Below are 27,155 nucleotides of genomic sequence, written 5' to 3' on the forward strand. Positions count from 1 at the left end.
CGCCCGCGGCCGCGGCCGCGCTACGTGGCAGCGCAGGCGCGGCGGCCGCTTCCGCGGGGGGGGCGGCAGCGCCGGCCGGGCCGAGCCGCCATGAACTTCTTGCGGGGCGTCATGGGCGGCCCCAGCGCCGGCCCGCAGCCCTCGGGAGCCGACACGGTGAGCGGGGAACGCGGCCGGGCTGGGGCAGGGCCGGGGGGCCGCGACAGCCCCGGCCGGGGCCGCCCTGCCGCCGCCGCCGGTGACAGGCCCGGGTGGTGCCCGGTGCCGCTCGGGGCCGCGGGCTGCTGGCTCGGCGGGCAGGGAGCGGCTCTCCCGTGCGGTTCCCGTGTGCCGGGAGTCTCCCCTGCCGCCGCGCCGCGCTGGCTTATCCCGTGTGTTGTACGTCCCCTTCCAGATCCAGAAGCTGTGTGACCGCGTAGCTTCGTCCACGTTGCTGGATGACCGGAGGGATGCTGTCCGTGCTCTCAAGTCGTTATCCAAGGTACGTAGCCAACTTCCTGAGTAGCGGCGGACTGTCAGGTACTGTGAACCGGTCTTTCTTTGCTGTTTGGCCTCGACCGTGAACTTTTTTTGTGTGTTGTCCAAACAGAAATACCGGTTGGAGGTCGGCATACAAGCCATGGAACACCTCATCCGCGTTCTCCAGACAGACCGGTAAGCATCCTGCAGCTGCTCTGGGCTGTGGGCTGACCCTGCTCTGCCGCTGACACAGCAGATGCAGACCCGGTGCACTGTACGGACAAAGCTGGGAGGGCAGCTGCATTTCTGAGAGCTCCTCCGCCACCTTGGCTTTTTGTGCTGGTAAATGTCCTCAGAGCCTATTTGGAGGTAAAAAGAATTCCAGGAACCGGGATGAGGGACAGAAAGACAAGCTCTGGAGTGGAGGTACTACCAAAGTATGTCTTAATGCTTCTCAGGGCTATCTTTCCACTACTGTAGAGAGGTGAGTCCAAACAGATCATGTTAACTAAACACACTGTTTGGAATAACCCAGACCAAGCTGTTACTGGGCAAAAGGTGAGCTAGACAGAATTAAGAGAAAAAGAATGAAGTCAGCAGGGGGGGTGTGTTTTTGCTCATGCATGTTAAAAATAAGTTGGGTTCAGGCAAACAGGAGAGCAGGGCTCCGAGGCTGCTGCTGAGGCAGATGGCACGAGTCTGCAATGTAATACTCATGCAATCCAGTGCTTGGAATGTCTTTGTTATCCATCCTTGCAATCACTGCTGTACCTGACAGTGCCCACATGTTGTACCATGGAACCTGTTTGCAGTCCTTGCATTTCAGCTTCAAATACTGCACATACTTGGTATTTAGGTAGGCAACCGTAAGGGGATATAGTCATTCAGTCTGGACTTGAATCTCAAGCTGGTCACTTTGTAAGACAGTCATGAGCCTGTGGAATACCTGGATGGGCATAGACTGGAAGGAGGAGCATGTCCTTTGATGCTGGTACTGAGGAGAATTGGGAAAGCTGCAGTTCAGTGTCTACCAGGAGGCCTCCTGCCCCAGTTATGGATACAGGACTGGAAACTGCTGATTGAGGCCTTTCTTGCCTGGCCAGTTATGCCAGCTGGGAAAAAGGTCTGAGGCTTTTGTCTAGGCAAGTGCATGTTATTCCTATTCTGTGGGCTGGGTAGTTAAAACTGAATGTCTGACCTGGTGCAAAGAGTGAAAGGGAAGGTTGTAGGAGTAACTGTCATGGATGTGAAGGGGAAGCCCTTAAAAAAACTAGGTTAAGGAGCCTACTTTCATCCACTTATGTGCTCTGAGGGCAGATTTGAACTTTGAGAAGGGAGGCGGGGCTCTGCTGATCCAGTTGAGAAGGCAACCTGAACCCTTTAGGGCAGGAACTTGAGGCTTTGCAGTGATTTTTGGGCTCCAATTGATCCTTTGGAAATTGTGGGTGCTGCGGTTCTGCACTCATCTTGTGTGACTCAGGCTGCAGTGGAAAGAAAATAATATATATGTGGGGTTTTTTTGGGGTTTTCAGCTGAAGAAAACATGTTGCTAGATGTAATTTGCTATTTCTTGTTTGGTGGGCCAGCACATGAGCTGGGCCAAGTGTTGGTTGCTGTGGCTCCTTGGAGAAAGAGTTGTAGTGTCTGTCTGTGATCATAGCAGTTGTTACACGCTGGAGTTTGTGTTACTGTTCGGTGTCAATAATGGTAGAGGATAGATAGACGTTTCCTGGACTCTTTCAATGAAATCAAAACCAGTTGAACTGATTTAGTGGTTAAGTGAGTCACAGGCTCAGCTGTCCCCAAAGCCTAGTGTGATGGGAGGCTGCTATTCTGGTGTGGGCCCACAGGTCTGATTTTTGAACCATTCCAGTGTCCACCTGAAGTGCCCTGAAGCTTTATGCAAAAGTGGAAAATGCTCTTTTCCACCTGTTGGATTTTTTTTTTCGCCCTGCAGCTGCTTAAGAAGAGAGGCCAATGAATGACTGTAGTTGTCTTCTCACATGTCACTGTGTTGATGTAAATCCTGGGCACGTGCTGGCTTGTGGCCCATTGCATGTGTTGCTGTGAAGTTGAAGATGATGGCAGGTTTAATTTGATTAGAAAAATATAAATGCTGCCTGTGTCCAGTTCTCAGTTCCTTAGGTCCTGGAGTCTTGCTGTAAATTAGTTACAGCCTTTACCCTGAAACAGCAACATGCTACTTCTTAACTGGAAGACATCATTCCACTTGCTAAACAATTTACTTGTAGGTTGTCTGAAGCTCTGTCTCCTGGTCAAGGGCTTAAAACTTGTTTTTAGAAAATTGATTTAAGTTTTCCAGTTCTGTGAATTGGGCATCCTGGAGCCTGAGTCAGCTTTTACATGTTCCAGACTTACATACACTAGAGTTCTTATGCTATGTGTTTATTTAGTAATATGGAATAGTGATCTGGTAGAGGACTTCTACTGACTTCTTGTTGAGATGTTGCTACATCCCACCAGGGATTATTTTGAATAAAATTTGGCAGTCGACTGTAGAATGGGGCAATACCACTCAACTGTTGGTGTGGGAGAAGGCACTGGAGTGAGAAGTCAACTTGATCCTTAACTGCTTTGTTTCTACATATATTAAAAGGTTTTTGAATTTCAGTGTGACAATTGAAGGAGTTGAAAGAATTTGGAGCTTAGTATGTGGACCTAAGAGATGGCCTTTTTTTTTTTTTCCCTAAGGCACAAACCTGGGATATCCATGTGCAGGACAGGCCATGCACAGGTGCTTTCACTTCCACATGATTCTGCTCTGCTGGTTTTGGTGAACTTGGGGATCCCTGGAATTGTTTGGATGCTGTGAAAAATCACCACTAGTAGAGGCAGGTTGGCTGAGGTGCCTTGTGCTGGATTGTTGCCTTGCACAAAGGCTGCCTCTTAGGGATGCCTGAGAAGTCTTTTTTCTTGAATGGTTTTTACTGTACACTACAAGCTGGGCAGTTCAGCATGAGCAGAATAATCAGTGAGATGTGGGATGTGCTGAGCTGCAGCTGGTGGCAAGGCAGTGAACAGCAGAGGTGGGATGCTGCTGTCCTCATTTTGTGATGTCTTGTCTTTCAACTGGAGAAACAAGGCCTGCTTTTACATTTAATGTGTTTTTTCGTTTGGAGCTGCTGTAATTTCCCTATCAAAGGATGGAAAAGAACCCACCAAGCTGCAGCCTTGCTTTTCAAGTTTACAAGGAAGATTTTCTGTGTGTTTTTAGATGTGGATCTGTTTCTTTTCTATGAAAAGGGAAGTGTAGACTTTGTGGTAGTGTGTTCAAGAGCAAAAATGACGGTAAAGGGCAAGCATGAGCAGCTGGAGACGTCGTCATACCTGCAAGATGAGTCTGCCTCCGTGGAGTACAAGGTTAGGTGGTTGTTCAGGCCTCTGCTCTAAACTGGCCTAGCAGCCTCATGAAATGCAAATTTATCTCTGGTGTGGAGACCTTACTTGGAATGCCTTGGAGATCAGTGAGAGTAAATACTTAGAAGCTGGAGGGGAGAGGGTTTTTTTGACAGTCTTCTTTTTAGATGCTTGACAGAGTAACGAAAATGCTGTGAGCTGTCCTTCTGTACTTGGATATGCCTTTCTCTGTGGTTTTATGTTTTATTTTCCTTCTTTTTTTTAACCAACTGCTTTCATTCTGTTTTGCTTCAAGAGCAAGAAAGCAAGTAGCAGAAATGATGATATAGTTATATTTTGCCCCATAAACTTTTGAGCTGTCTTGGCTGTAGCATAGGGTTTACAGATGGTTCAGCCTCGGTAATGCAGAGGAAACAGGTCTTTCCTGAGAGAAGGGTTTGGGTGTGAGCAGGTGAACTAATGCTTCAGGCTTCCCTGCAGCTTCCTGGGGATGCTGGAGTTCAAAAGCCTGTAATAATTAGGTTTGGTGACACAGAGGCCACCTGTTTGTCAGAATCCACAGCAGCTGCTGCATTCCCCTGGAGCTCTGAGGTCTGGCTCTGGTTCTGCCTGACAGTGTAGCAGGGAGGGTCCCACCTGGGAAGTGCTGAGGCTTGTCTGCATCTTCACTGGGTGATCTTCTGGCAAGTCTGAAGTATTTCTAGGGATTTCTGCTGGGACAATGACTTGTCCTGTCCCTCCCTGCTGGAGGGAGTGACTCAGAAATTAAAGACACACCTACAGTGAAAAGTCCTGTGGTCATCTGGTTTCACCAGACTTCCTGAGGCTCACCTGAGGGAATGCAACTGGGAAAAGGAGTTTGTTCAGGTAGCAGATAGCTCATGGTTATGTGGTACTCCAATAAATCTGTGCTCCTTACTTGGCCTAGTGCTGCCAAGGCAACTGCCTGGGCAGAAGAGCAATGTTGTAAGAGTAGTTGGAAATAAGTCATTAAAGAAAAGTGGTTCTTTCATTTGCAGTTCAGATTCTGAAATAATTGGCTATGCTTTGGACACACTCTACAATGTTATATCGAATGACCTGGAAGAGGAGGAGCAAGGTAAGCACTTGGTAGTGATAGTTGTATTAACTGTGGCATTGCTTTCCTTGGTGCTTTGTTCAAGTTATCAGCTGTAATACTGTGATTTACTAATGCTCACCTAGACCTGCTTTGTTATTGTGTGTAACTCTTGGGACAATGCTAAAGATCTTGGATGCAGCTTGCATAGAAGTAACACTGGCTCTCTTGCTTATTAATTAAAAAATCTTTGTTCTCTGAACAGGAGCCAGGTTGGAATGGGGAACTTTTGTTCTAGTTTGTAAGTCAGGAGTCAAGTCCTTCTTTGCTGTTGGGAAAGGATAGTTCTGGCTGTTACTGTCAAATGAGACATTACCATCTCATGATTTAACAAGGATTTTGAGATATAACATCTCGGGTACCTGGATAGAGAGACTTGGAAAGATTCTACTTGTCTTTGTACAGCTGGGCTGTGAAAAATCCATGCCACTCCTACCTGTTTGATTTTTGAAGGCCATTACACCGGTCTCCAAGGCCAACGAATGTTACTCTAAACCACGTTTCAAATTGTGCTTGGCTTCTCTGGCTTTCTTTTCCGTGTTCTTCCAGTTCCCTGTCTTGATTAAAAAGGTTTAGAACAAGATCAGAGTTTCCTAGTGCTGGTGAATTCATGCTTGTGGTAGAGGCCTTGATCATGGACTGGACAAAAGTGTTGTGAAGTTTTTCCAGAGAGCCAAGAATTGTCCAGCTGGAGTTGTGTGTGAGAGATGACCAGGGTTGTAAGGGTTATAGGATGCTTCGGTTTGACCCCTTCCATCAGAACTTCCCACAGGAGTCCAGCTGCTATAGGAAGCTGGGATGGCTGCTTTGCAAACCTGAGCTTATGCTGTAATTGGTTGTGCTGTGTGGAAAGCTGTTCAACTGGTAAACCTGTCTCTTGTTTCTTTTTATTTTATCTGCACTGACAGATGACTCAGAAGGTAAAAGAACCTTTACTTATATAAATATGGCACTTTGTTTTAGCTCTAGTCACTACTCCTGCTGGTAACACTTGCTGCTGTTTAAAAAGGACACTGTAGAAACTTGCACTGGAGCTCAGGGAAGGCATTTTGCCTTCTGCTCTAACCTAACTCTTGGGAGCTCAAGTGTGTTTCCAATTTGACTTCTCCTGTGATTTGGCATGTTGAAGGCCAGCAGATTCCCAGAGAGTGCAGTAATGGTAAATTCTTGATAAGGATGTCCAAGGTGTGCAGCCCCAAACTGGTAGGATTCTCAGGGACCAAAGTTAATGAACAGAGTTTCTGTTTGCAAGAAGCCCTGAAGCTGGACACCAGTGCATCAGCTGCACGTGAGCATCCTTCACAGTGTCTCTTTTAAGCAATGCATGTTAAAATATTCACAGTATTCACTTCTACCCTAGGTTGCCACTAATGCTTTGCATGTTCTCTTTTTGAAACTGGTTTTATTTTTTAAACTAAATTCTAGTCTGCAGTGCTGCTTGGTAGTGAATTGATCTGATTTTACTGGATGGAAGCTGTTGGTTTGATTTGAGATAGCCCTGGGAATATGTAGGTTTAAGGAACAATTATGGGTGGACGGCTGGTTGCAAGATCTCTAGTGTAAGTGGAAAATAGTGTTTCCCTTTGCCTGATGGGTTTTTTGTTAAATGTAGTAGAAGAAATACTTGAACAGAAAAAAATGTGATTTGGCCCTTTCATAGGAGAATACTGGGCTAGGGTAACAAAAACCAACTACAGGCTTAGAGAGGCTGTGCGAGTTGTGTATGCTGCTCAGGTGTTGCCTTGGCACCTGGAGCTTGTGCAAGGGCAACAGTTGGCAGTAAGAGTTTAAATATTTGCTGTTTGCAGCTGAGGGTGGGACAAGGATGTTCAGTCACAGCTCATGGAAAAGTCTAAGTCAAGTATTTTGACTTAATTTTGATAGTCAAATGTTTAGGTTTTCTGGGTTCTCTCTCCTTGGCCTGCAGCCAGCTACAGGATGTGCAATCCATGTGTGATTGATTCCCAGCTAAGTTGCCTTTTATTCTACAGCAGCAAGCCCAGAAGCTGAACTTGTGTGGAGCTGTTAATCTTCGTTTTTGTAAATTAATATATGTCAGGCCTAGACTTGGTAAGCCCCTCAGCTTCAGAGAGGTCACAGTGGCACTCTGTCCTGTTAGGTGCTACGTGGCAGAGCTAGAGCTGTTTTTCACATAGTTTTGTGTGCAGACAGTCTTCCCTTTTAACTTTTCTTGTAATGTGTTGTAATTTCTGCAGCTAGAAATTTAGCGCAGAGTGGTTTTTGGAGGAGAAAATCCAAAGTCAAATTTACTTGCTTTACTGTTTATTTCTATTAAAACCAACACTTTCCCTTTGAATTAGAGTTGCTTCTGCTCAGTTTTTCAGCTGCCATTCCTTAATTATCCCAACCAGTAGTACCTACACACCACTGTTTTGTGGAACAATTATGTATATTGTCACTCAGCCTAGAAAAATAGCAGTGGTGCAGATATGTTGCTTGCATGGGATACTTTAGCATTTGTTTTTTGTTCATGCAACAGTGATGCATTAAATAATTTGGTAAGACAAAGTGCTACCCCAATTCTATTGAACTGTAGGGTGAAGAATAGAATGGCCCTCAATTTTGGCACGTTTGAAATCAATTCAGATTCCAAGAGTGAGCAGTTTTGATGCTTGTCTGTGTGATTCTTTTCCCTTGCTGATGTTTAGGTCTTTTTCTATTGCTAAACCCAATAGAATAATTAAGATATTTGGGGCAATTAGCTTTAGATAATTTATATTCCGTACCCTTCAAGGCTCTTGGTGTGGCATGTACTTTGTTTTTGCCCATCAGTGTAGGGTACTCATGAGGGGTACCCTGCATGAGTAGGGATTAGTGGAGCAATATGGGGATGTAACTGCTGAGATTGGAAAGTTACATTTAGAATAATGTAGGATTTTTGTTTTGTTAAAAGCTTGTTTTGGTGTTTGTTTTGAAAATAATTCAGTTAACATTTATAACAGTGACTCACAATTTTATGGTCACCCATGGCCTTATTTTAGTAAGAATAAAAATCACAGCTGCTGAAGTTGTTCCAGTTGCGTTGCAATATGTTGTTTTTTGCTGTTACAGAAGAAAACTCAGCAAAACAAGTTGATGATTTGGGGAGTCAGTTCACAGAGATTTTCATTAAACAGCAAGAAAATGTCACTCTGCTGTTGACTCTGGTGGAGGTGAGTAACTGTGTCATGTTCAGGCTGCTGAGAGATGGGTGGTGCTTTACCTGATGAAGAGAGCCGTGGTTTTGTCCTCATGAAGCTGGTGTCAGGGCTGAGGTGTGCCAGCAGCCAGTGAAGGTGGGGCTGGAGGTGAGTCAGGACTGACCCAGATGAACAGCATTGTTGCAGCTTTTAAAGCATGGGAGCATGGAAGAGAATCACAGAACCGTTTTGGTTGGAAAATGCCTCCAGGATCATAGAATCCAACTGTTAACCCAGCACCACCATGTTCACTGCTAAGCTATATCCCAAAGTGCCACATCCATGATTCCTGAACACTTTAGGAAGGGCTCCACTGCTGCTCTGGGCAGTCTTTGGTATGCCCAACCACCTTTGGCGATTTCCCTGAATAGGTATTCTAAACTTCCCCATGTTCTCTCATCCTGTTACTTGAGAAAGGGGTTTAGTTACTTCATTAGAATGAATAAAGATTATTGTTCCCCAAACAGCAGTGGTTGTCCCTTGTACAAGGATTACTTTTTAGATGATCATTAAATCATGAAGAGACAGTTATGTCTGAGGTGCAGTTGAAGTGGAAAGGATGACTGCTTTCCAGCAGCATGATATTTGACTCATTTTCCAATGGTTTTGTCCTCATGGACTGCCTTTTTACCTGGAGCTGTTAAAATATTTTGTTCCCAAACTAAGCATATGATTGTGCTTGAGAGAGACAACAACACAATACTCTTCTTTTTTTCCTTTCCTTTGTAGTCCAACTTCAGTAAATAGCATGATATTCTACTTTTCCTGTGTGGAACCTATGTCATGCTTGGAGCGCTATTAAGGAACTGTCAGTGTATCTAATTTAAATACTGAGGAGTTTGTTACCTAACATGCTCCTTTTCATCCTTTCAGGAATTTGATTTCCATGTTCGTTGGCCTGGAGTGAAGCTGCTGACATCTCTCTTAAAGCAGCAAGGGCCTCAAGTGCAGCAGATCATTCTGGTCAGCCCCATGGGTGAGTGTCTGAATCCATTGCTGATACACTTGGAGCTTGATGCTCAGCAGACATGGCATAGGCCTAGAAGAGTCTTGAGCAAGATGTTTTAAAGAGCTCCAGCATGAAAAAGCTGTGCTTTTTCGTGTGTATTTTTAAAAAAACTTTCTTGCAGGTGTTTCCCGCCTCATGGACTTGCTAGCAGACTCCAGGGAGGTTATCCGCAATGATGTAAGTGCAGGGCTTCTGCAGGGCCCCTGGGCATCCTCTGAGCCTGCTGTCCATGGGGGGTGTACATGTGCTGAGCTGCAGGGCGTGGGGCTGTGCCTGTCATCCTGCCAGAGGCTTGGGCTGCTGAGTCGGCATCCTCCCAGGAGCTGGGACTTGTGAAAAACAATGGACTTCTACTAAAACCCACGTTTGATTTATCTTCTTCTCCTCCTGTCAAGGGAGTCCTGTTGTTACAGCAGTTGACCAAAAGTAATGCAGCCATACAGAAGATTGTTGCCTTTGAAAATGCCTTTGAGAGACTTCTGGATATCATAACAGAGGAAGGAAACAGCGATGGAGGTACAGTGAACTCTAAGACTTAGCCTTGTGGTTCTGCAACTGTGAGCTGATGTTTCCAGGCTTACCTTAGTGGGTGGTTGGAGCTTGGTCAGGGGGTAAAAGGATCACAATTTACAGACTGGTTCTAACAAAATAAGTAAAACCATGATTATCTAGGTAGCTGTGTTTCAGAGTCTTTTGACAAGCTGATGTATTTAGTTATAACATCAGGTCACTTCTCTGAATGTGTGTGCAGGATTTAGTGTGTTCCTGCTTGACCTGGGCCTGTGGATTTACTTGCTTGGAATGGCAGTGTCAGATGCCTGTGCTGCATTTGTCACTTACCGAGTTAAGCACCTGCCTTCTTCCCACGAGGTCCTTGGATGCTTGGAGTGGCTGGAAGTAACAGCTTGCTGAGTTCTTTCAGCTGCACCAACAACTTCAGTTTTGGTCAGCTTCTTGAGGAGTCAGTCACCTGTTGGGAGGAGAAAAGACTTTTAACAAGGAGCCAAGAACAATGCAGCACTTGAGGGCTTGATATTTTTTTTTTTTTTACTCGCAATATGTGATACCTTTACTACAGTCTATTTCAGTAGTATGGCAGGTTGCTGTTCCATGACCTTTCTGTGGGCTGCAAGAGCAGTTACTGCTTCTCTCCCAGCTGTATTATTCCAGATATGTTGGCATGGAAGTGTTCAGCAAACCTTTGGTTTAAAGGTGCTATTTTAGGCAGTTAATATTTTTAGGTAACTTGTTATGTAAATTCCAATGTGCTGAGACATCTCTGCCTTCCCCCTTGCTACTTATCTGTTCCTCTGATAAGAGGAACCTTTATCTGAGTGTAATTGGAAAACTAAAAAGTAGATTAGATGTAAGTTGAAGATGGTAGCCAGTAATTGTAGAGAATGAATATGTGAGCCAGGAGGAGGTGCTGCCTCGGAATCACAATGGAGTTCAGGAGGAACTTCCAGTACATTTCACAGGGACAGTGTAGTCTGATTCTGGAACGGGTGAACTTTGGGACACGTGGTGATGGTCAGGTTTTGTTTGCAGTTTTTCCCATTTACCCACTTAACTGGTATGAGCTGTACATGCTTTGGGAATTTGCTTTGTACTTGTAATAGAAAACCAGTTCCTAGTTATTGATCCAAGCCTGATGTGTGTTAAGAAGGAAGAGTTCAGAAATGTGCGCTCTGTTCCATCTAGAACATGCTCGGTGTATGGACAAGCTAATTTGTTTCCATCTGGTGTATTTTGATTCACCTTGTGATACTTGGTCTCATCAGGTATAGTGGTGGAAGACTGTCTCATCCTGTTGCAAAACTTGTTGAAGAACAATAATTCCAATCAGAATTTCTTCAAGGAAGGTTCATACATTCAGCGTATGAAGCCTTGGTTTGAGGTTGGAGATGACAACTGTGGGTGGTCTGCACAGAAAGTAACTAATCTTCACCTGATGCTGCAGGTAAGGTGCTGTTACAGCTAATTACTGATGTCAGCTCTTGTGCTGTGGGAAGTGTCATGTCACAACTGTGAAATCCAGGTGTTCAGCTCAGAATAAGCCACCAGAGCTCGTGAGCTGTGCTGCTTTCAGCACAAACCCTGTCACAGGCGAGTCTGGGATGGCTGGCATATCACATAACTCGATGTCACCTGAGATGTAACTGATGTAAACTAAGAACAAAATTAGGTGTGTTCGATGTAAAGAATCCCCTGGTATAAAACTGAAAATCAAGCAGCCATACGTAGCAATGAGATAAACATTCTGTTCATTGTCTCCAGTCTCCATTTTAAGAAGCAATTCTGTTTTAGAGCGAAACCTCACGTGCCTTTGGTTTTGTGTTCAGAAGGTCCCAGGCTCTGTTCACATGGCCATGTTTCCTCCTCTGTAGCTTGTGCGGGTCCTGGTGTCCCCCACGAACCCTCCTGGTGCCACCAGCAGCTGTCAGAAAGCCATGTTCCACTGTGGGCTCCTGCAGCAGCTCTGCACCATCCTCATGGCAACCGGCGTTCCTGCTGATATCCTCACGGAAGTAAGGGGGCAGTGGATGGAGGGGTGGGAGTGACCAGATGGGTGATAACAGCAGTCTGCAGGGAAAACCAGCTGCTGCAGAGACTGAATATTTGCAAAGTACCTGTTGGAGATGCTAGAGGTGTCAGCTTCCTGCATGGGCAGTGTAAATGGCAGAGTCCTTTATGCTGGTGAATTTCTGGTGTTTTGCTACCAGAAGGAATTTGGGTTAGCCTATTTTTTTTCCTTTAGATTTCAGCATATCCCAGAGCAGCTGAATTGAGTAATGACTTTTCTAGGTTTGGGGGTGGGTTAATTGCTGTTTTTATTTTTTGGGAGAGTCTACAGATACTCTAATTTGATAGGTTTCCAGTGATGAGGGATTTTAGCTTGTAGAAAGCCCTGCCAGCAATGGAGGGTGAGGGATTTTTCCCTTGATAAAAGCATGTGCTTGGATTGAGTGTGGACTCCTCTGTTCCAGTTGTTAATTTCTTACAGAGTTTCACCTTTTCACTTTTTAAAGACGTGCAGTTTAGCTGTTATTTTGCTGTCATAGAAAAACTGATCTGGCATACAAAATGAAGCTGGAGGTGTCTGAGCTTTGTGTCCCTTAAGCTTTGCTCAGTATCTTTTACAGCTGTTAAATGCCTTGATTTCATGCACACTGGTTTTACTGAAGTCTCTGCGCTGAGACTTTGTATGTGCTTGTCAGTACTGAACTGTCAGGGTAAACTGGAATAGTTTTGGAAGATCTAGGTGGTAGACCTAGATTTAAACATGGATTTAACTTTCTTCTCTGCCCTTTCCCTAGACCATTAATACTGTGTCGGAGGTCATCCGAGGATGCCAGACAAATCAAGACTACTTTGCCTCTGTAAATGCACCTTCTAGTCCACCAAGGTAGAGCAAGAAAGGTGTTCTAACTCTGTTAGGTGATAAGGTATTGGTATGGGCAATCCAAAAGATTTTTTTGATTCCACACTTGGAATTGTGATCTGGAGTAACAGCTTCAAGTTCATGTAGGGTGTGTTGGTTACAGCATTAAGGTGTCAGGTGTGTTTGCAGAGAGATAAGGCCTAGAACTGGTGTTATGTGGCACCTGAAAAACAAATTAGCAGTGACTGCAAAATTCCTTGATCAGGATGAGCTGCTGTTGCTGTTAGCCAGAGGATAGTCCAAAGAGGACTTAGAGGCAAGGGAAATGGATGATCAATCTCATATTTTGTGTATAAATAACTGAAAAATTTTTAACACCTAGGGTTTTAATACGGTTGTTTGAAATAGTAATAGATGCAGTGTAGGGCACAGTATCTTTCCTTACCCTTGAAATAGATCCATATTACGTACTTGCAGCTGTTTTTATTCACAGTTCAGTTCTCACTTTGTCCTTGCTCTTAGTTCTCTGCTTTTCCTTGCTTTCCCAACAGGCCTGCAATCGTAGTGCTGCTCATGTCCATGGTAAACGAGAGGCAGCCGTTTGTGCTCCGCTGTGCTGTTCTCTACTGTTTTCAGTGCTTTCTGTACAAAAACCAAAAAGGACAAGGAGAAATTGTCTCGACTCTCCTGCCATCCACTATTGACGGTAGGCAAGGGCACCATTTCTGCAGTAGGTTCTGAGCTAGCACCTGCTCAGTGCACCACCCTATGTCTTGTCTGAAATATTTTGCCTGTTCTGTGGCTTACTTTAATCTCCCTCGTACCTCTTGGCCGCTCTGGTAGCTACAGGTAACTCTGTCTCGGCGGGTCAGCTGCTCTGCGGGGGCCTCTTCTCCACGGACTCGCTGTCCAACTGGTGTGCTGCCGTGGCCCTGGCCCACGCCCTGCAGGAGAATGCCACGCTCAAGGAGCAGCTGCTGCGGGTCCAGCTGGCCACCAGCATCGGCAACCCGCCCGTGTCGCTGCTGCAGCAGTGCACCAACATCCTCTCGCAGGTACGGCACCACCTGCCCCGCTGCAGCTCCGTGTGTCGGGGCAGCGTCCCTCCTGGGCAGGGCCATGGTGGGGACACAAGTGTTGGCTTGATAAGAAGAATTCTCTTTGGCAGGCTGTTGTTTAAAGCTCCTTCGAGGGGAGGAGAATAGCAGCAAATCTTGCTTTTCAATCAGATTGCTTCTTGATGCTGCCTCTTCTCAAGTGGCCCCAAAGCGTCCAGGTCTTAGACCTGGTTTAAAGGACAAAGCTAAGTGGCAGAATCTCCACTCATGTTTTTTGCTGAAGAAGTGCCTGTTTGGTATTTAAACTGAACCTGCTAACTGGAAACATAATATAAAAAACAGGCTGTCATGTACTGATGGCTGGCTTTGCCATGCAAAGATGAAACCTTTTTGAGCTTGTTCAACATGTTAATACTGGGCTTGGTGAATGTCAAGTGAGTGGAGTTCACCTCCTGGCCCACACCTCCTTGTGTTGGAACCATTTAAGGAAAAAGCCTACTAGCAGGGAGTTGGTTAACTCTGATGGAAATTAGATTTTGCTGCAAGTGAAAGTAATGGCTGGAATTTAGAACTCGTTCCTATGACTTTTCTCCTGCTTTAGCCAAAAATAGCCAGTATTCATTTTGATCCTATTCCTGGAATGTCTGTGGTAAGGTAAATTTGAGCCAGTAAAAATGCTTGTGATTGTTCAGCACTACATGACAAAAGGGACTCGGATATGGGGGGATGTTTCTGAAATGTTTCACTTGAAGGTTCTCAAGTAATATGTGTGTAACTTGCAGGGTGATAAGATCGACAGACGGGTATGTATTTTTTGGCACAGCTTGTGCATTTTCCTGCCAAAGGCAGGCCTTTTCCTCTTGTCTGGGGTCTGCTGGGGAGAATTGCTTTAACTGCTTTTTGATGTGTTTCCACTTACAGCTTTGTGTTGCAGTGGTTTGGGTTTTCCCTGGCATAACAAACTCTTGGTGCCTCCAGGGGAATCTCTGGGGGTGCTCCCAAAACTATGGGATATGTATCTTGGGCAACACGGGTGCTTTCTTTCTTGGGGAGCAGACTAATGGACCATCTGTTCACATAATAGTTGGGATTTCTTCTAAGGAAAACTACAACTTTTAGGAATGGTGTTTTCTGAAGGGCCTGTAGTAAATGGTGGTACCATGAGAAGTGGGGATATGCTGCTCATGTCCTGACTGCTAGAGGAAAAACCAGTTAGCCTGCCTAATTGTGAATAGCAGGGATCTTTTATGAGCAGATGATCCCTGCAGAGTTGTTTGGTTTCCAGGCTGTTAATTAAAACACAGCTGAGTTGGTTATTGGTGGCACAAAAAAAAAGTATTTCTGCTGTGGAGTTGTTGTGTTTTACCCTGTTGATCACAGCTCAGCGTTGTTACCAGCTCTGAACTGTGGAACAGCAGCCATGGGGAGCTCTCTTCTGTCAGAGTAGGTGTTATTATCATGGTATGTCTAGAAAATAGCTAGTTTTTAGAGAGGATATTTTGGGCTGTGTGAAAATCCTTAGGCAGAGCACATCAGTTTGACCTCTGAATAGCAGGCAGGGCTTGAGAATAAACGTGGTTTGCAGCTGCGTCCAGCATGTGGGTGTGCTCAAGTGTTGGGCTGCACAAGCAGAAGTAACTCCATGTTTCTCAGGAGGGAAGGGCCACTGGTACCAAGGCTGGAGAAGGCTGAGGTACAGCCTTGTGCCACAGGGGCACTGCCAGTTACAGGAGTTATTCCCAATGTGCATGGGCTGGCAAATCCTGCTGGGACACTTAGAGCCAGTGTTGGTAAGTGAGGGAGGGAACACTTTCCTTGGTTGCCATCTGTATGTTGACTGTTGGAAGAGATGGGTGCTTGTCTTAGCTCAGCTGGGCCCAAATACTTGCAGCTGAGACACAATTAGCAACAGTTGATTTGGAGATGAAAACTAATTTTGTCTGTCTAGGATAAATAAAAGGCTGCAGTTAGCATTTGGCTTGCTGGCTTAATGTGCATATTGTTTGAACCAAATGCCATTACAGGATTATTGTTCTTTACTCAGAAGATAATACTAGGAACACCTGGCAGTTTTAAGTCAGCAGGGTATGTCTTGTTGATACATCTTTTCCAGGGAATCATTATGTCACTTAATATAGACCTTGTTCCCTTTTTTTCAAGGGGGCTTTGTGTATGTTCCTTCATGTCACCCTTGTATTAAAAATGCAGAACTAACACGTTATGATTTTATATTGGTGCTGATTTGCATTGAGTAATATTTCACATTTGTGTGGCTTGCTGTTTTGCTCTGAGGACAGTTCAACGTGAATGGTTTGATCCTTGTTTTATCCAAGCATTAAAGCTGTTCAGTATAACTAACAAATGGGTGTTTGGAAAGACGTGACTTGCAGTTTATGAAAAAATAAGGTGGAAGTAGGTGAGTTCTGATCCAATACCGCTTGGGTTTGTATTTTAGTCCTCTCTGTGGAAAGGTAATGATAGGGGTGTTCATTCTTCACAGGGCAGCAAAGTACAGACCAGAGTTGGACTACTGATGTTGCTTTGTACTTGGCTGAGCAACTGCTCCATTGCTGTCACCCACTTCCTTCACAATCCAGCCAATGTGCCTTTTGTATCCTTTGACCTGCTTGCAGAGTGGAACCCCCTGCTTAGCCACGAGCTGGGTTATTCGTGTTCAATTAAATGTTTGTCTGGATCACTTTATGGGGATTCTGCAAAACAGAAAATGCACTGGGGCAAGAGACAAACTCACCCTTTAGCTGCCAGCACTCTGCATACACTGACTTGTGTGTAAGATGCACATACCTAAGTAGTTTTGAAAACTGTCTCAGTCTGCCAGCCAAGTGAATTTTTAGAGCAACAAGCCTGTTGGTATTTAGTGTGAATTAAACTTACACTCAAGAGGCAAAAAGAATGCTTTGTAATTCTGTTAACTTCTCTGCTTGCTTTTCAGGAAAAAACTAGTTAAATGCCTGAGCACATAAAGCTAAACTGGCACCTTTATCTACACTGCAGGTGTGCTCTGGAGCAACTAAATATCTCAGGTTAAACAGACAGCTACTGAGAAATTTATGGGAAACCACTGATCACCTGAGTCCTTCAAAATAGGAGTTAACTTTGCAAGGGTTTGGTCACCTCTTTAGTCTTGCTTCCTAAACAAGCTTGGGTTTGTGTGTAAATTCAAGGGATTGTGTACAGGGAGAAGTGATACATGTGTTGTAATGGTGAAATATCTCCAATATCCTTATCAAGAGTTCCAGCTCACAGGGCAGATAGCTGAAAACCTTGGAGAAGAGGAGCAGCTTGTCCAAGGCCTGTGTGCACTTTTGCTTGGCATTTCCATCTACTACAATGACAATTCCCTTGAGAATTACAGGAAGTAAGTATGAGAGAAGTAACAGGACTGTAGGGAAAAGGTTCTGTGAAAGGCAAGTGGTGGTTCAAGAGGCTTTGAAATGGCACAGCAGTGGGATTAAGACTTGAGACAGATAATAAGAGTTGTATTTGCAGAACCCAACTTGATGGAATGATGGGTTCTCTTCCTGTCCTGTTACTGCACTGGCATTGATTTGTCTGCTCCTTGTAGAGAGAAACTGAAGCAGCTGATTGAGAAGAGGATCGGCAGGGAGAACTTCATTGAGAAGCTTGGCTTCATTAGCAAACATGAACTTTATTCCAGAGCTGCTCAGAAACCACAGCCTAGTTTCTCTAGTCCAGACCACATGATGTTTGACCATGAATTTACAAAGCTGGTAAAGGAATTGGAAGGTGAGATGTTAAACTCATTTCTCTAGTTTTTGTCATAAACTGACGGATGAGTAGCTCATCCATCAGTTTGGTAGCCAAACATGTTGTGTTACTCTTGAAAATAGTGTGATGACACTAAAGGCTATGGTAAATAGCTGTGAGTAATCACATACCCAAGTTGCAGTTTAAGTGTTAACTAGATATTCTAACTGGATTACCTGGTATTCTGCAGTGAAATGATGGTCAATAGATTTTGTGAGTTGTTACACTGTCCAAGAGGTGTTTACCTGTACCGACACAGAAACTCAAGTACTGAGCACATACAATGGTCATAGAAGCTTCATTTTTTGAAGTACATAATCCAGATAGTTGCTGTTTCTAATTGATAAGTTAAAAAAGGTGAATGCTGAAATTCTTGGCTTGTTAGGAAATGGCCACTTGCTTTAGTGTGTGCTTCACTACTTGTCATCAGTCTAACATCTGACTGGTGTCCTGTTTATTAATATTGCAGTGAATTTAAATCAGTCTGGAGCAAGATAAAACCATAAAGGTGGGTTTGCCCAAGCAGTTTCATCTGCCTGTTGCTCTTGCAGTCCTAAGTCTTTAACTTATTCACAGAATGATTTGGGCTGCAGTGTAGTGGAGCCATAGTGCAAGTAGAACACTGCTTTTTTCATATGAATTACTCAAAACACCCATTTACTTACCTGGAACAGAGGAAAGCAGTAAATGTCAACTGCAATCAAGTCACCATTTCTATTAAATCTGTGACAATCCCTTTGTTAATGTGCAGGTTGAGTTTGTAATGCAATGAACTCAAACTGTGAGACTGTTTTGAGGTCAAAGATGTGAACTGGGCTCTAGCTGACAAACTGTTTTTGACAGGTGTCATAAGTAAAGCAATTTACAAGTCCAGCGAGGAAGATAAAAAGGAAGAGGAGGTCAAGAAGACACTGGAACAGCATGACAACATTGTGACTCACTACAAAAAAGTCATTAGAGAGCAGGTAAGAGGGAGCACATACATGTGCCTCTAAAAGCAGTCAGTTTTGTCTTTGTATGGTTGCTGCAGCTCAGATGGAGAAGTAGAGGAACAAAGCTAATTAAATGGCTAATAGGAAACTGAAGCAGGTGTTCTTTGTTCAGAGATCAAAGCATGGGCTATGTGAGGCATTAGGGATGCTTTGGTACTACCAGAGGCTTTAATGAACATGTGATGTCTGTAGTTAGCATGATTTCTTTAAAGACTCCTGAAGTAGTAGAGAAAACAAATGCAAGCTTTAATATGTTAGATAAAAGTTACAATCAGCAAATTTCCCACCTTTCCCTTTCTCTTGTTATTGGTATGACAGGCTGTTGCTGACGTTGCCTAGGCATAGTTAGGTAGGTTTGCAGGAGCCTTTCCTGCTTATCTGTCCTGGGTAGCACCAAGTGGTGGAGCTCAGGTTTTGCTGCTTTCCTTCACCTTCCTGGCAGAATTGTATTCCAGAGTTAATAGTATAACTATATATATATGACTACTGTATGTATATAGTATGGTGGGTTTTTTTCTTTTACAGGACCAGGAGCTTGAAGAACTAAAACAACGAATCAACACTTTAACATCTCAAAATGAACAGCTCCAGGCTACAGTCACACAGCAAGTGTCTCAGATCCAACAGCATAAGGACCAGTATAATCTCCTGAAAGTACAGCTGGGTAGGCTTCATGAGTGACAATGTAAAATCATCTTGCTTGTGCCAAGATGTTGTAGCTTCTGGCAAGTTGCAGCAGAGCTCCAGCAGAGAAAGCCTTGTGGGTGTAAGAGCTCACACTTGCTGTGGGAGCTGCTGACTGCCTGGAGAGGCTGCCTCTGCCTTGGGTCAAGTCAATCCAAACCAGTTACTGCCTGTCCAGGTTCAGAACATGACCAGATGGGCCCTGGAGTGGGCTGAAGTTTGAGTCTGGAATGCAAGTGTGAACTGGGGAAGATGGTCTGGCTGGTGTGCAAGATGCAGCCTATTATTATCACTAGGGAAATTGCAAATTTAGTGTGTAAATCAGGGCAGCATGTTCTTCTTATCCCAGAGTCAAAAGGCCTGATAAGGTATACATGACATGATTAAAAATATCTAAACTGCCTTCATGATTACTTATGATAAGTACTTCATGGTACTTATGATTAGAACATGTAAGGAATCAATTACCTTCAGAATTCGTCCATGCTGTTATTTTGGGTGAAGAGAATGGCTGAAGCAGCTGGCAGCACATAGACCTGAAGGAATGGCAAATGAGAGCTCTTCATTGTTGATTCTGTTTTATATGTAGAGAATTCTTAAGTGCTGTGCTTTGCTCCTTTAGTTAGAATGAGAAGGGCATGTGGGGCAGGAGCAGGATGGTTAACAAGTACTTAGATTGGTCTGCTGGAAACTAAGTTATGGAACTGCTTGTTTGACCTTGGTTGTAACCTCTTGCTGTTTAGGAAAGGACACCCAGCATCATAATTCCCATGGTGACACATTGCAGATGAATGGCATTCAGACAGAAGAAGTGAGCAAACTGAGAGAGGAACTGGAAGAGTGGAAAAACAAGCATGAGCTGCTGCAAGGGCAGTTAAAGGAAAAGGATTCTGTGATAGAAAAATTGGTAAGTGCTGCATTTGCACTGGTGAAAGGTCCTTCTGCACCCACCTCAGAGGGCACAACCAGCTGCTCTCATCAGAGAGCTTTGATGTGCATTGCTCAGCCTGCTTGCCACTTCTCTGCTGGGAATTTGGTAATACAAGAACAGCTGTGAGTTTTTTGACAATGTGACTACGTTTGGAGTTCTAGTACTAAAGCTGATTTTTTTCCCATTTCTCTTTCAGAATTCTTCCCAGTTGGAAATGGGAGCTACAGAGCAGTCTTTACAGACCAGCAGATTTGCTGGCTTGGAGCACAGTAATGAGCTCCAGAAGGTGAACTTGTGGTATTTAAGCATAGCTGAACGGGGGTAGCTTGGGATGGGAAGGGAGATTTACTCCTCAGGGAGGACCATTGATTCCTGAATGTGTTGCTCTTTTTCATCAGGCATCTTTGTGATGATGGTCCTAATCTTGGAGCATCAAGTTTATGCATCTGAAAATGGAATTAGTTGTTTTCAGTAAGCAGGCTTAAGCCAGCAGAAGACACTTGAACTGACTTGCAAAATGTATTTATCCAGTGCAGAATGTATGTTTAAATGTTGATATGAGAATCTGCAGCTATTAGATGTACAGCACAGAATAAATAACTGGAGATTCAGTTATTTAAGGTAGCTGTTGCTCAAAAAATAGCTGGCTGAGTTCCTCTGTTTGGAGAACGAATAGTGCCTGGATTACTAAGTCATCATGGGCTTCTGCACTGAGAGGGGCAATGCACAGAGGACACCAGTGGGAGTGCAAGTGGTATGAAACACCTATAAGTGACTGAGGCTCAGACAGGTGCCTTGCTTGGGCATTCTACAGAAGAGGGTTTATAAGAGCAGGGTGGACAATGGTGCATGTTGCTATCGAGCCTTGTCATTGCAGGAAAGAGCTGTTGTGGTCTCATTGAGAGGCAGCTTTCCTGTTACATTTGCTAGTATGAAGCAGTTAGTCTGGGAGCATTTAACCTCAGGAAAAATGTTTCATGTGAATGTGCTGTTTTATCAAATGAACTGAAAAGTTTTCTCTGTTTCCCAAAGGAGTTAGAAATGCTCAGGAGTCAGATACAACTACAGTCTGCGGAAATCTCTAAGCTTCAGATGGAGAATCAAAAGCTACAAATGATGGTACTGGTGTATTAGTTCTTTCTTCTATCTATGGGAACTAAATCTTCAAGACTTGCCTTCCTGCTACTGTCTGTACCTACCTTCCTAAACCAAGCTCCTTTTAAGTGCACTCATTGGCAAGTGATTCCAGCAGGGTTTTAAATTAAGTCATGAGTTAACCAGACAAATCCTTCATGAGCACAGAAGGGACTTTTAGTCAAGTTAGTTCTCTCTGATGGCACTGGTCATTGGCATTTTTAAACAATTATAAACTGTCTGTTCCAAGCTTATGCTCTAATTAAATAGCCTTTGTGTATGTTATCATACACGTGAGAGAGATCATTATTCTTACAAGCAGGTGAGGGTAGTGATTTGAAAGTTGATGTCTAGTTCAAGGGCAAATGATAGGGGCATCTGTCTGTGCAGGCCTTCAAATGCTGCAGAGGTTTTTTTTTGGCTGTGTACTGAACTAATGAAGCAGTAAAGCCTTGTGGCTATATAAACATGACTGTCTTCAAAACTAATAAACTACTTTAGAAAGGCCATGTTGGGCTGCAGAACCTGAACAAGTTGTCTGAAGATGTTCCAGACACTTCCAGAGCAGAGCTAACAAATGAATCATGCTGCAGGAACAGGGGCCCCAGAACCAGCTGACAAACAAGTGTTCAATGTGCACACAGTCTGGGAGAGGCAGACTCAGCTGCTGGGAGGGAAGATGCCACAGCACATGTGCTGGCCATGTGTGCTTGTGATGATGCCTTTGGAGGCAGAGGTGTGTCCCGGTGTCCCTCCAGCTGTCAGGCCACCCTACACCCTACTGCCTCCCTTCCTTGGAGGACTGGTTTAAGTGTGCTCCAACTGGAGAGGCATTGATCTCAAATTTGTGCCGTGTGGCAGTTGTATCTAACAGGCAGCTGTCACATTTTGGAAATAACTTTGTGTAGGGCTGACTGAGATGCAGCTGTTGCTATTTTTAGTAGCCTTATGCAAAGCATTGGAGCTTTAGCCTAATAAAAAGACTTCTGGGTCATTTGAGAAGTATCAGAGCAAAGGTGGGTTGCCTGTAATAGGGTCTGCCTAGAAGAAAACCTGCAAGTCTTTCAAGAGCATCTGCTATGAAACAAAGGTTTTGCTTTGTCTTCTTGGTGTGTACATGTGTGTATGAGTCTGAGACCTGAGGAAGCACACATGTGTTTGCTGATGCCTTGCAGCATGGGGTGTATGTCCTCACCACACCTTGGCTGTGCTGTAAAAAGAGAATATGCTTTGAAAAAAATGTCTGTGTAATGTCTCAGCTTGCTGTCGTAGTATGTGCAACACTGAGGGGGAATTCCTTGTCCACAGAATACAGCTGCAGATCCCCTGTTAGGAGACAGTGGTGCAACAGCAGCAACGGGCTCAGAATTGGAGGGACGACTGGAGCAAGAAATCAAAGAGCTGAAGGTAGGTAGTGGGTGGGCACCAAACCAAGCCATTGGATACTCAGCTTTCAATTAGGAGGCCTCTGCAGTAGCCAGGGCTGGTGGAAGTGGTTTGTTTCCTCAGCATCCTCGGTGTTTCAGGCTCTGGAAGGGAAGCTGGTTGTCTCTGTCATTTTTCACCTGGGAAATAGAAATTTGTCTGTCTTTAAGGCCTTGGTAAGGACAGTTTTAAGGTGTGGCTTTACTGTGACACAGACGGTCCAGTTTGAGAGGAAGGTAACCACTGTTTATATTTGTTCCTGCTTTATCCAAGCTGTTATAGTTTGTGTAAGGATGTGTAAGTGTGTGTGGGAACAAGGCCACAGGAACCAACAGTGGGCTGGAGCTGCTAAAGGTTGTGTGTAGGATGTGTTTGAAGGATACAGGGCTTCAGTTTTACCTATGCTTATATTGTAATTTGATGTGGGATTTTCCTGTTGCCAGAATCAAGTCAAATCCCTTTCTGAGGAGAAGGAAGCACTGAAGCAGCAGCTGGACTCATCCACTAGCACGGTTGCTATATTGCAAGAGAAGAACACTAAGCTGCAGCGAGAACTTGCAGAATCCAAGAAGGAACAGGATGATCTCCTGGTGCTTTTGGCTGACCAGGATCAGACAATATCTGCCCAGAAGATGAAACTGAAGGACTTTGGTGTAGCGGTAAGCGAAGGAATGGATCCAGTGAGTTCTTGGGTCTGACACAAGCCTGGGCATGGTAATCCTTGATCCAGAAAGTTGGGTGGGGCCCCTTTCTATAGAGGGTAGTTAAATCTATCAGTTTTTCAACAACTTCTGGCAGCCAGCACTGAGAGTTGACCACTGCCTGTTGTCCCCAGTGATCAGCCACTTCTCTATTCAGCAGAGAAGTAAGGAACTATGGACATTGCAAGATGACAGTTGCATTTAATAAGCATTAATTGATGTGGCATAGTTATTTTAGGTTATCTGTAAGTTTATTTGCACTCAGCATTTGTCTTGCCTTGAAAAGGTTGGATCAGAATAAGTGATGTTACTGCTCACAATAGATCTTGTATTTCAGGTTGAAGATGAAGATGATACTGAATCTGGAGATCAAGGGGATGAAGATGAGGATGGAGATGAAGAGGAACAAGATGAGAATGCTGTTTGTTACCATGAAAACTAGATTGCATTGTTTTTGGGGAAAAATCTTACTGGTGTACAAAGGAAAACATCTGCTTATGGGAAGCAGATGGGGAAATGACAACCATGGGCCTAGTTATAAGTTACTCAAGTGTTGGAAAATCCTTTGTACTAGGTAAAGCAAACAATCACAGTTTCAGTTCTACATGAATATCCCAGGTTGTACTTGTTTAGAAGTTGTTTCAGACACTGTTTAAAGCAGGGAATGACAATGTTGCTGCCTTGGTTCATTGTCATTGATGGTTCTGTGCGTTTGTCTATGGTTTTAACTTCCTTGAGCTCTTAACATAATTAAATACAAAAGTATTTGGTTTAACATCTCTCACATGGAGTCATTCCCCCTGCCTTCAGCATGGAGCTTCAGTGTAGTTTATGGCTTCCTCTCAAGAGCAGTGGGAGGCAGAAAGGTTGGGGTGGCCTCTGCCAGCCCAGGGTCTGGCTCTGGGGGTGCCAGGGGCCCTGCACTCAGGTGTGTGCCTGGACACTGCCTTGGCTGCACTTGCTCCCTCCCGGGGTGCCACAGTGCTCTGCCAACACCATGGCAGAGTTTTCATTGGAAGCTGTGCAAGAAAATGTAGCCTTGGGGTGAGGAATTGCTGTGGAAAACAAAGACCAGTACGCTCAAAGAGCTACAGTGCTACTGGGTCAGCATAAATCCAAGTGAAAATCTTATTGACTACTTCAGTAAGGAAATGAAAACTACTCTGATTTATATAACTTATTGGCTCTTTATGAGTAAATAAAAGATTAAATTTTAAAAGAAAACAGAATGAGAAATGCATCAAATTCTTTTTTTTTCTTTTTGTAATAAAGAGAATGTGTCTACTTTATCCTCATTTAATTCTCCTGTCCTAACTTAAAAACATATATTTTAATAGGCATAAGAGCATCTACAATGAGTTTACCCTGGTGGATTAAGGTAGTAATACACCACATACTGTTTATGAAAGCAAAAGGCATTTGAGTGCTGCTCTGGCCTTACCTGAAGGGCACTGGTTAATCTGGCAGCCAGACCTGGACTCCTTCCAAAAGGTGGCACTCTGCAATGTATTTTTTGTTGCCATCCTCTGCAGTGTTATGCTTAGGGAATTCTTTCTTTTGGATGCAACTTCAAAATGTTTAAAATTGCAAGAAAGGAAGGAAGAGATAATGAGGTGGGGGTAGGGAGTTCAGCAGACAGACAAACTGGTTTGAAACAGGTTGTAAAAAAGTCTGTTCAAAGTGCCTTTCCCGATTAGAAAACCTGTTTTGTGGATTATTTCATTGCACCATTCTAGTGATCTGTCTTCCTGCTGGTAGTAGGCATGTCTGGTGATAACTGTGTTACTGTCAAATGGAGGTATACACTTGTCTGCATTCTTGGCTGTGTCAGGAAAACCAGATTTATTCTTAGTTCTTTGGAATCTTTTCTTGTCCTGTTGTGACTGGGCTATCATTAGCACAGGGGGCTTTTCCTCACTCTGCACAGCATTTGGATCCCTTGCATGGGCTCTGTCAAAGCAAGCAGCTGCTGCCAGCAAGAAAGGAAATCCATCACAGATTTTTCCTTTTCCTGTTGCATGTATGCACATAGAGAGAAACAGAAGGAGGTGCTGAGCTGCAGAGAGCACCAGGAGACAAGAGCAGGAGCAAGTACCTCTGATGAGGATGTGCTAAGGGCAGAGCTGGGGCCTTACACAGCATGTCCAGACCAGGCACTGCAGGTCCCTTCCCGTCCACCCTTTCCATGACGGGATTCCAGGAGCAGTCGTGTGCTGCATGGTCTGAACACGGGAGGGCTTTGTCATTTCTTTAGCCCCTGAGAGACCTGGAGGAGAATTGGGATCTTTCCTTCTGTTCCTCATGAGTGCCCAAGTATTCAGCAAGCAGCACCTCCTTTAAAAAGAATGCTAAGTGGGTTACACCAGCTTTCTGAATTTATGTGCAGATGGACAGCAGCAGCAGGACAAACTGCCATTGAACAAGAGCAGAGCTCCTGTGAGGGGCCAGGTTTGCACTTTGCTTCTAAAGCCAAACTCTGGTGTGGAAAGAGAATTGCAATAGATTGCTAATTTGCTCACTGCCCCTCTCAGCTGTTCCTGATGGTGTGACTCTGCTGTGCCTCTTGGCTCATTTGTACCTCACACCCGCATGGCAGCCTCAAAGGGTCCCTTTGCAGGAATGGCTGTGGGGAAGTGGTTGCTACAGCTCGAGTCCCCATGCCCACCTGGGATGCTGATCCAGCTAAAATAACCTTTGAAAATCCACAGGCCCTCTCTGTGCCCGCAGGTGGTCAATCTGTCACTAGACATGTAGTTGTGGTACTTCTAAGCTGCTCTTCGCTCATTTTATAGCTCCACTGTGCAGGCTCTGGATTTTACTGTACATATCCAGCTCCTTTTCTCCATGAAGCAGCTGCTACAATGTGACATTTATTTGAACTAACATTTCAGAAACAAGAACTGGGTCTGAACAAGCTTGTGATCATGTCCTATCACTTCTATAAGAAACCAATAACCTTATGACACTGTTATTGATAAAGAACATCCTACTGGGAGCAAATGGTGATGCAATGGCTTTGCAATGGCATCTGCTGAGGCTGATGTGAAGGTCAGGCCAAGGCTGAAAATACCATTGGTGCAGTGTTGTGCCTTGAGGCTGAAAGTGTCACTGCTGGGCAAGGAGGGGACAGTCAGGGGTCATTAACGCTGCTGGCAGGCAGCACGTGTTGTACCAGACCCCAGGGCAGCCAAGCCCTCCTGACTGCAGGGAAATACTGCAATCAGTAATGCCAATCAAGAAGGGATGTGGCTCTTCGGGCTGGTGCCTCTACACAGGGGAAGGTCCTTGAGAAAAAACGTGCTCCAGGGTTAGTGTTACAGAGTGGCCTCAGAGCAACCCTGGGAAAGCAAGTGACAGATGAGCTCAGCACTAAGAAAAATGAATTAGCCCTGCTGACTGGGGAGACCTGAGGCACAGCACAGTGGCACCCCCAGCCGTGTCAGCAGGGGCAGCCCCTGCAGCCAGATCCTATCTCTGTGCTGAGATGGATGGCCAGGCTACGTGACAGACAGGGCAGAGCCAGCAGCCAGGGCTGGCACTGAGCACACAGCTCACAGCTCAGCTCTAGCTGCAGCAATGAGCCATTTCTGACTCCTCTCTTGCTGCACCTCCATTTAGACACGGGCAGAACAGCCTGGCTCTTATGCAAGTCCCTGGCTATGTCATGAAATGTCCCCATGAAAATGAGCAGAGCAGCACGGGTATGTGCCTGGCTCTGCGCTCCCAAAGTCTAAAGGATGCTTGAGGGCATCTAAGACAACACAAGAGGACTACACTCCACAGAGTGGGAAGGCTTTCATCTGAGTTTCATCACCAAAGAGGGACTCCCAGAGCTCCCCTGACAGCTTGTCAGGTGCAGCAGGGCTATAGGCAAGGCAGGAAATTCTAAACACCCT

At 44.7% G+C, this 27,155-nt stretch overlaps 1 protein-coding gene across 7 annotated transcripts; it reads left to right on the plus strand.

The window, feature by feature from the left end:
* USO1 (USO1 vesicle transport factor) lies at positions 1–24,034 on the plus strand. 7 transcript variants are annotated; one of them, XM_030272232.4, is made up of 26 exons: positions 1–156; positions 395–481; positions 590–654; positions 4,857–4,936; positions 5,863–5,874; positions 8,027–8,127; positions 9,028–9,130; positions 9,285–9,340; positions 9,559–9,679; positions 10,945–11,123; positions 11,551–11,691; positions 12,481–12,569; positions 13,097–13,251; positions 13,389–13,600; positions 14,386–14,406; positions 16,104–16,214; positions 16,864–16,982; positions 17,190–17,371; positions 18,236–18,357; positions 18,910–19,048; positions 19,812–19,975; positions 20,196–20,285; positions 21,032–21,118; positions 22,442–22,540; positions 23,002–23,217; positions 23,597–24,034. In XM_030272232.4, the coding sequence occupies exons 1-26, from the start codon at positions 91–93 to the stop codon at positions 23,699–23,701; spliced, it is 2,922 nt and encodes a 973-aa protein (XP_030128092.4). In that variant the 5' UTR covers positions 1–90; the 3' UTR covers positions 23,702–24,034. The 7 variants fall into 7 exon arrangements, with proteins under 7 accessions (XP_030128092.4, XP_030128093.4, XP_030128095.4 ...); XM_030272233.4 differs by having other exon boundaries at positions 13,395–13,600; XM_030272235.4 differs by lacking the exon at positions 14,386–14,406.
* The last annotated feature ends 3,121 nt before the right edge of the window (positions 24,035–27,155 follow it).

The sequence above is a fragment of the Taeniopygia guttata genome, chromosome 4, assembly GCF_048771995.1.
Source record: "Taeniopygia guttata chromosome 4, bTaeGut7.mat, whole genome shotgun sequence".
NCBI lineage: Eukaryota > Metazoa > Chordata > Aves > Passeriformes > Estrildidae > Taeniopygia > Taeniopygia guttata.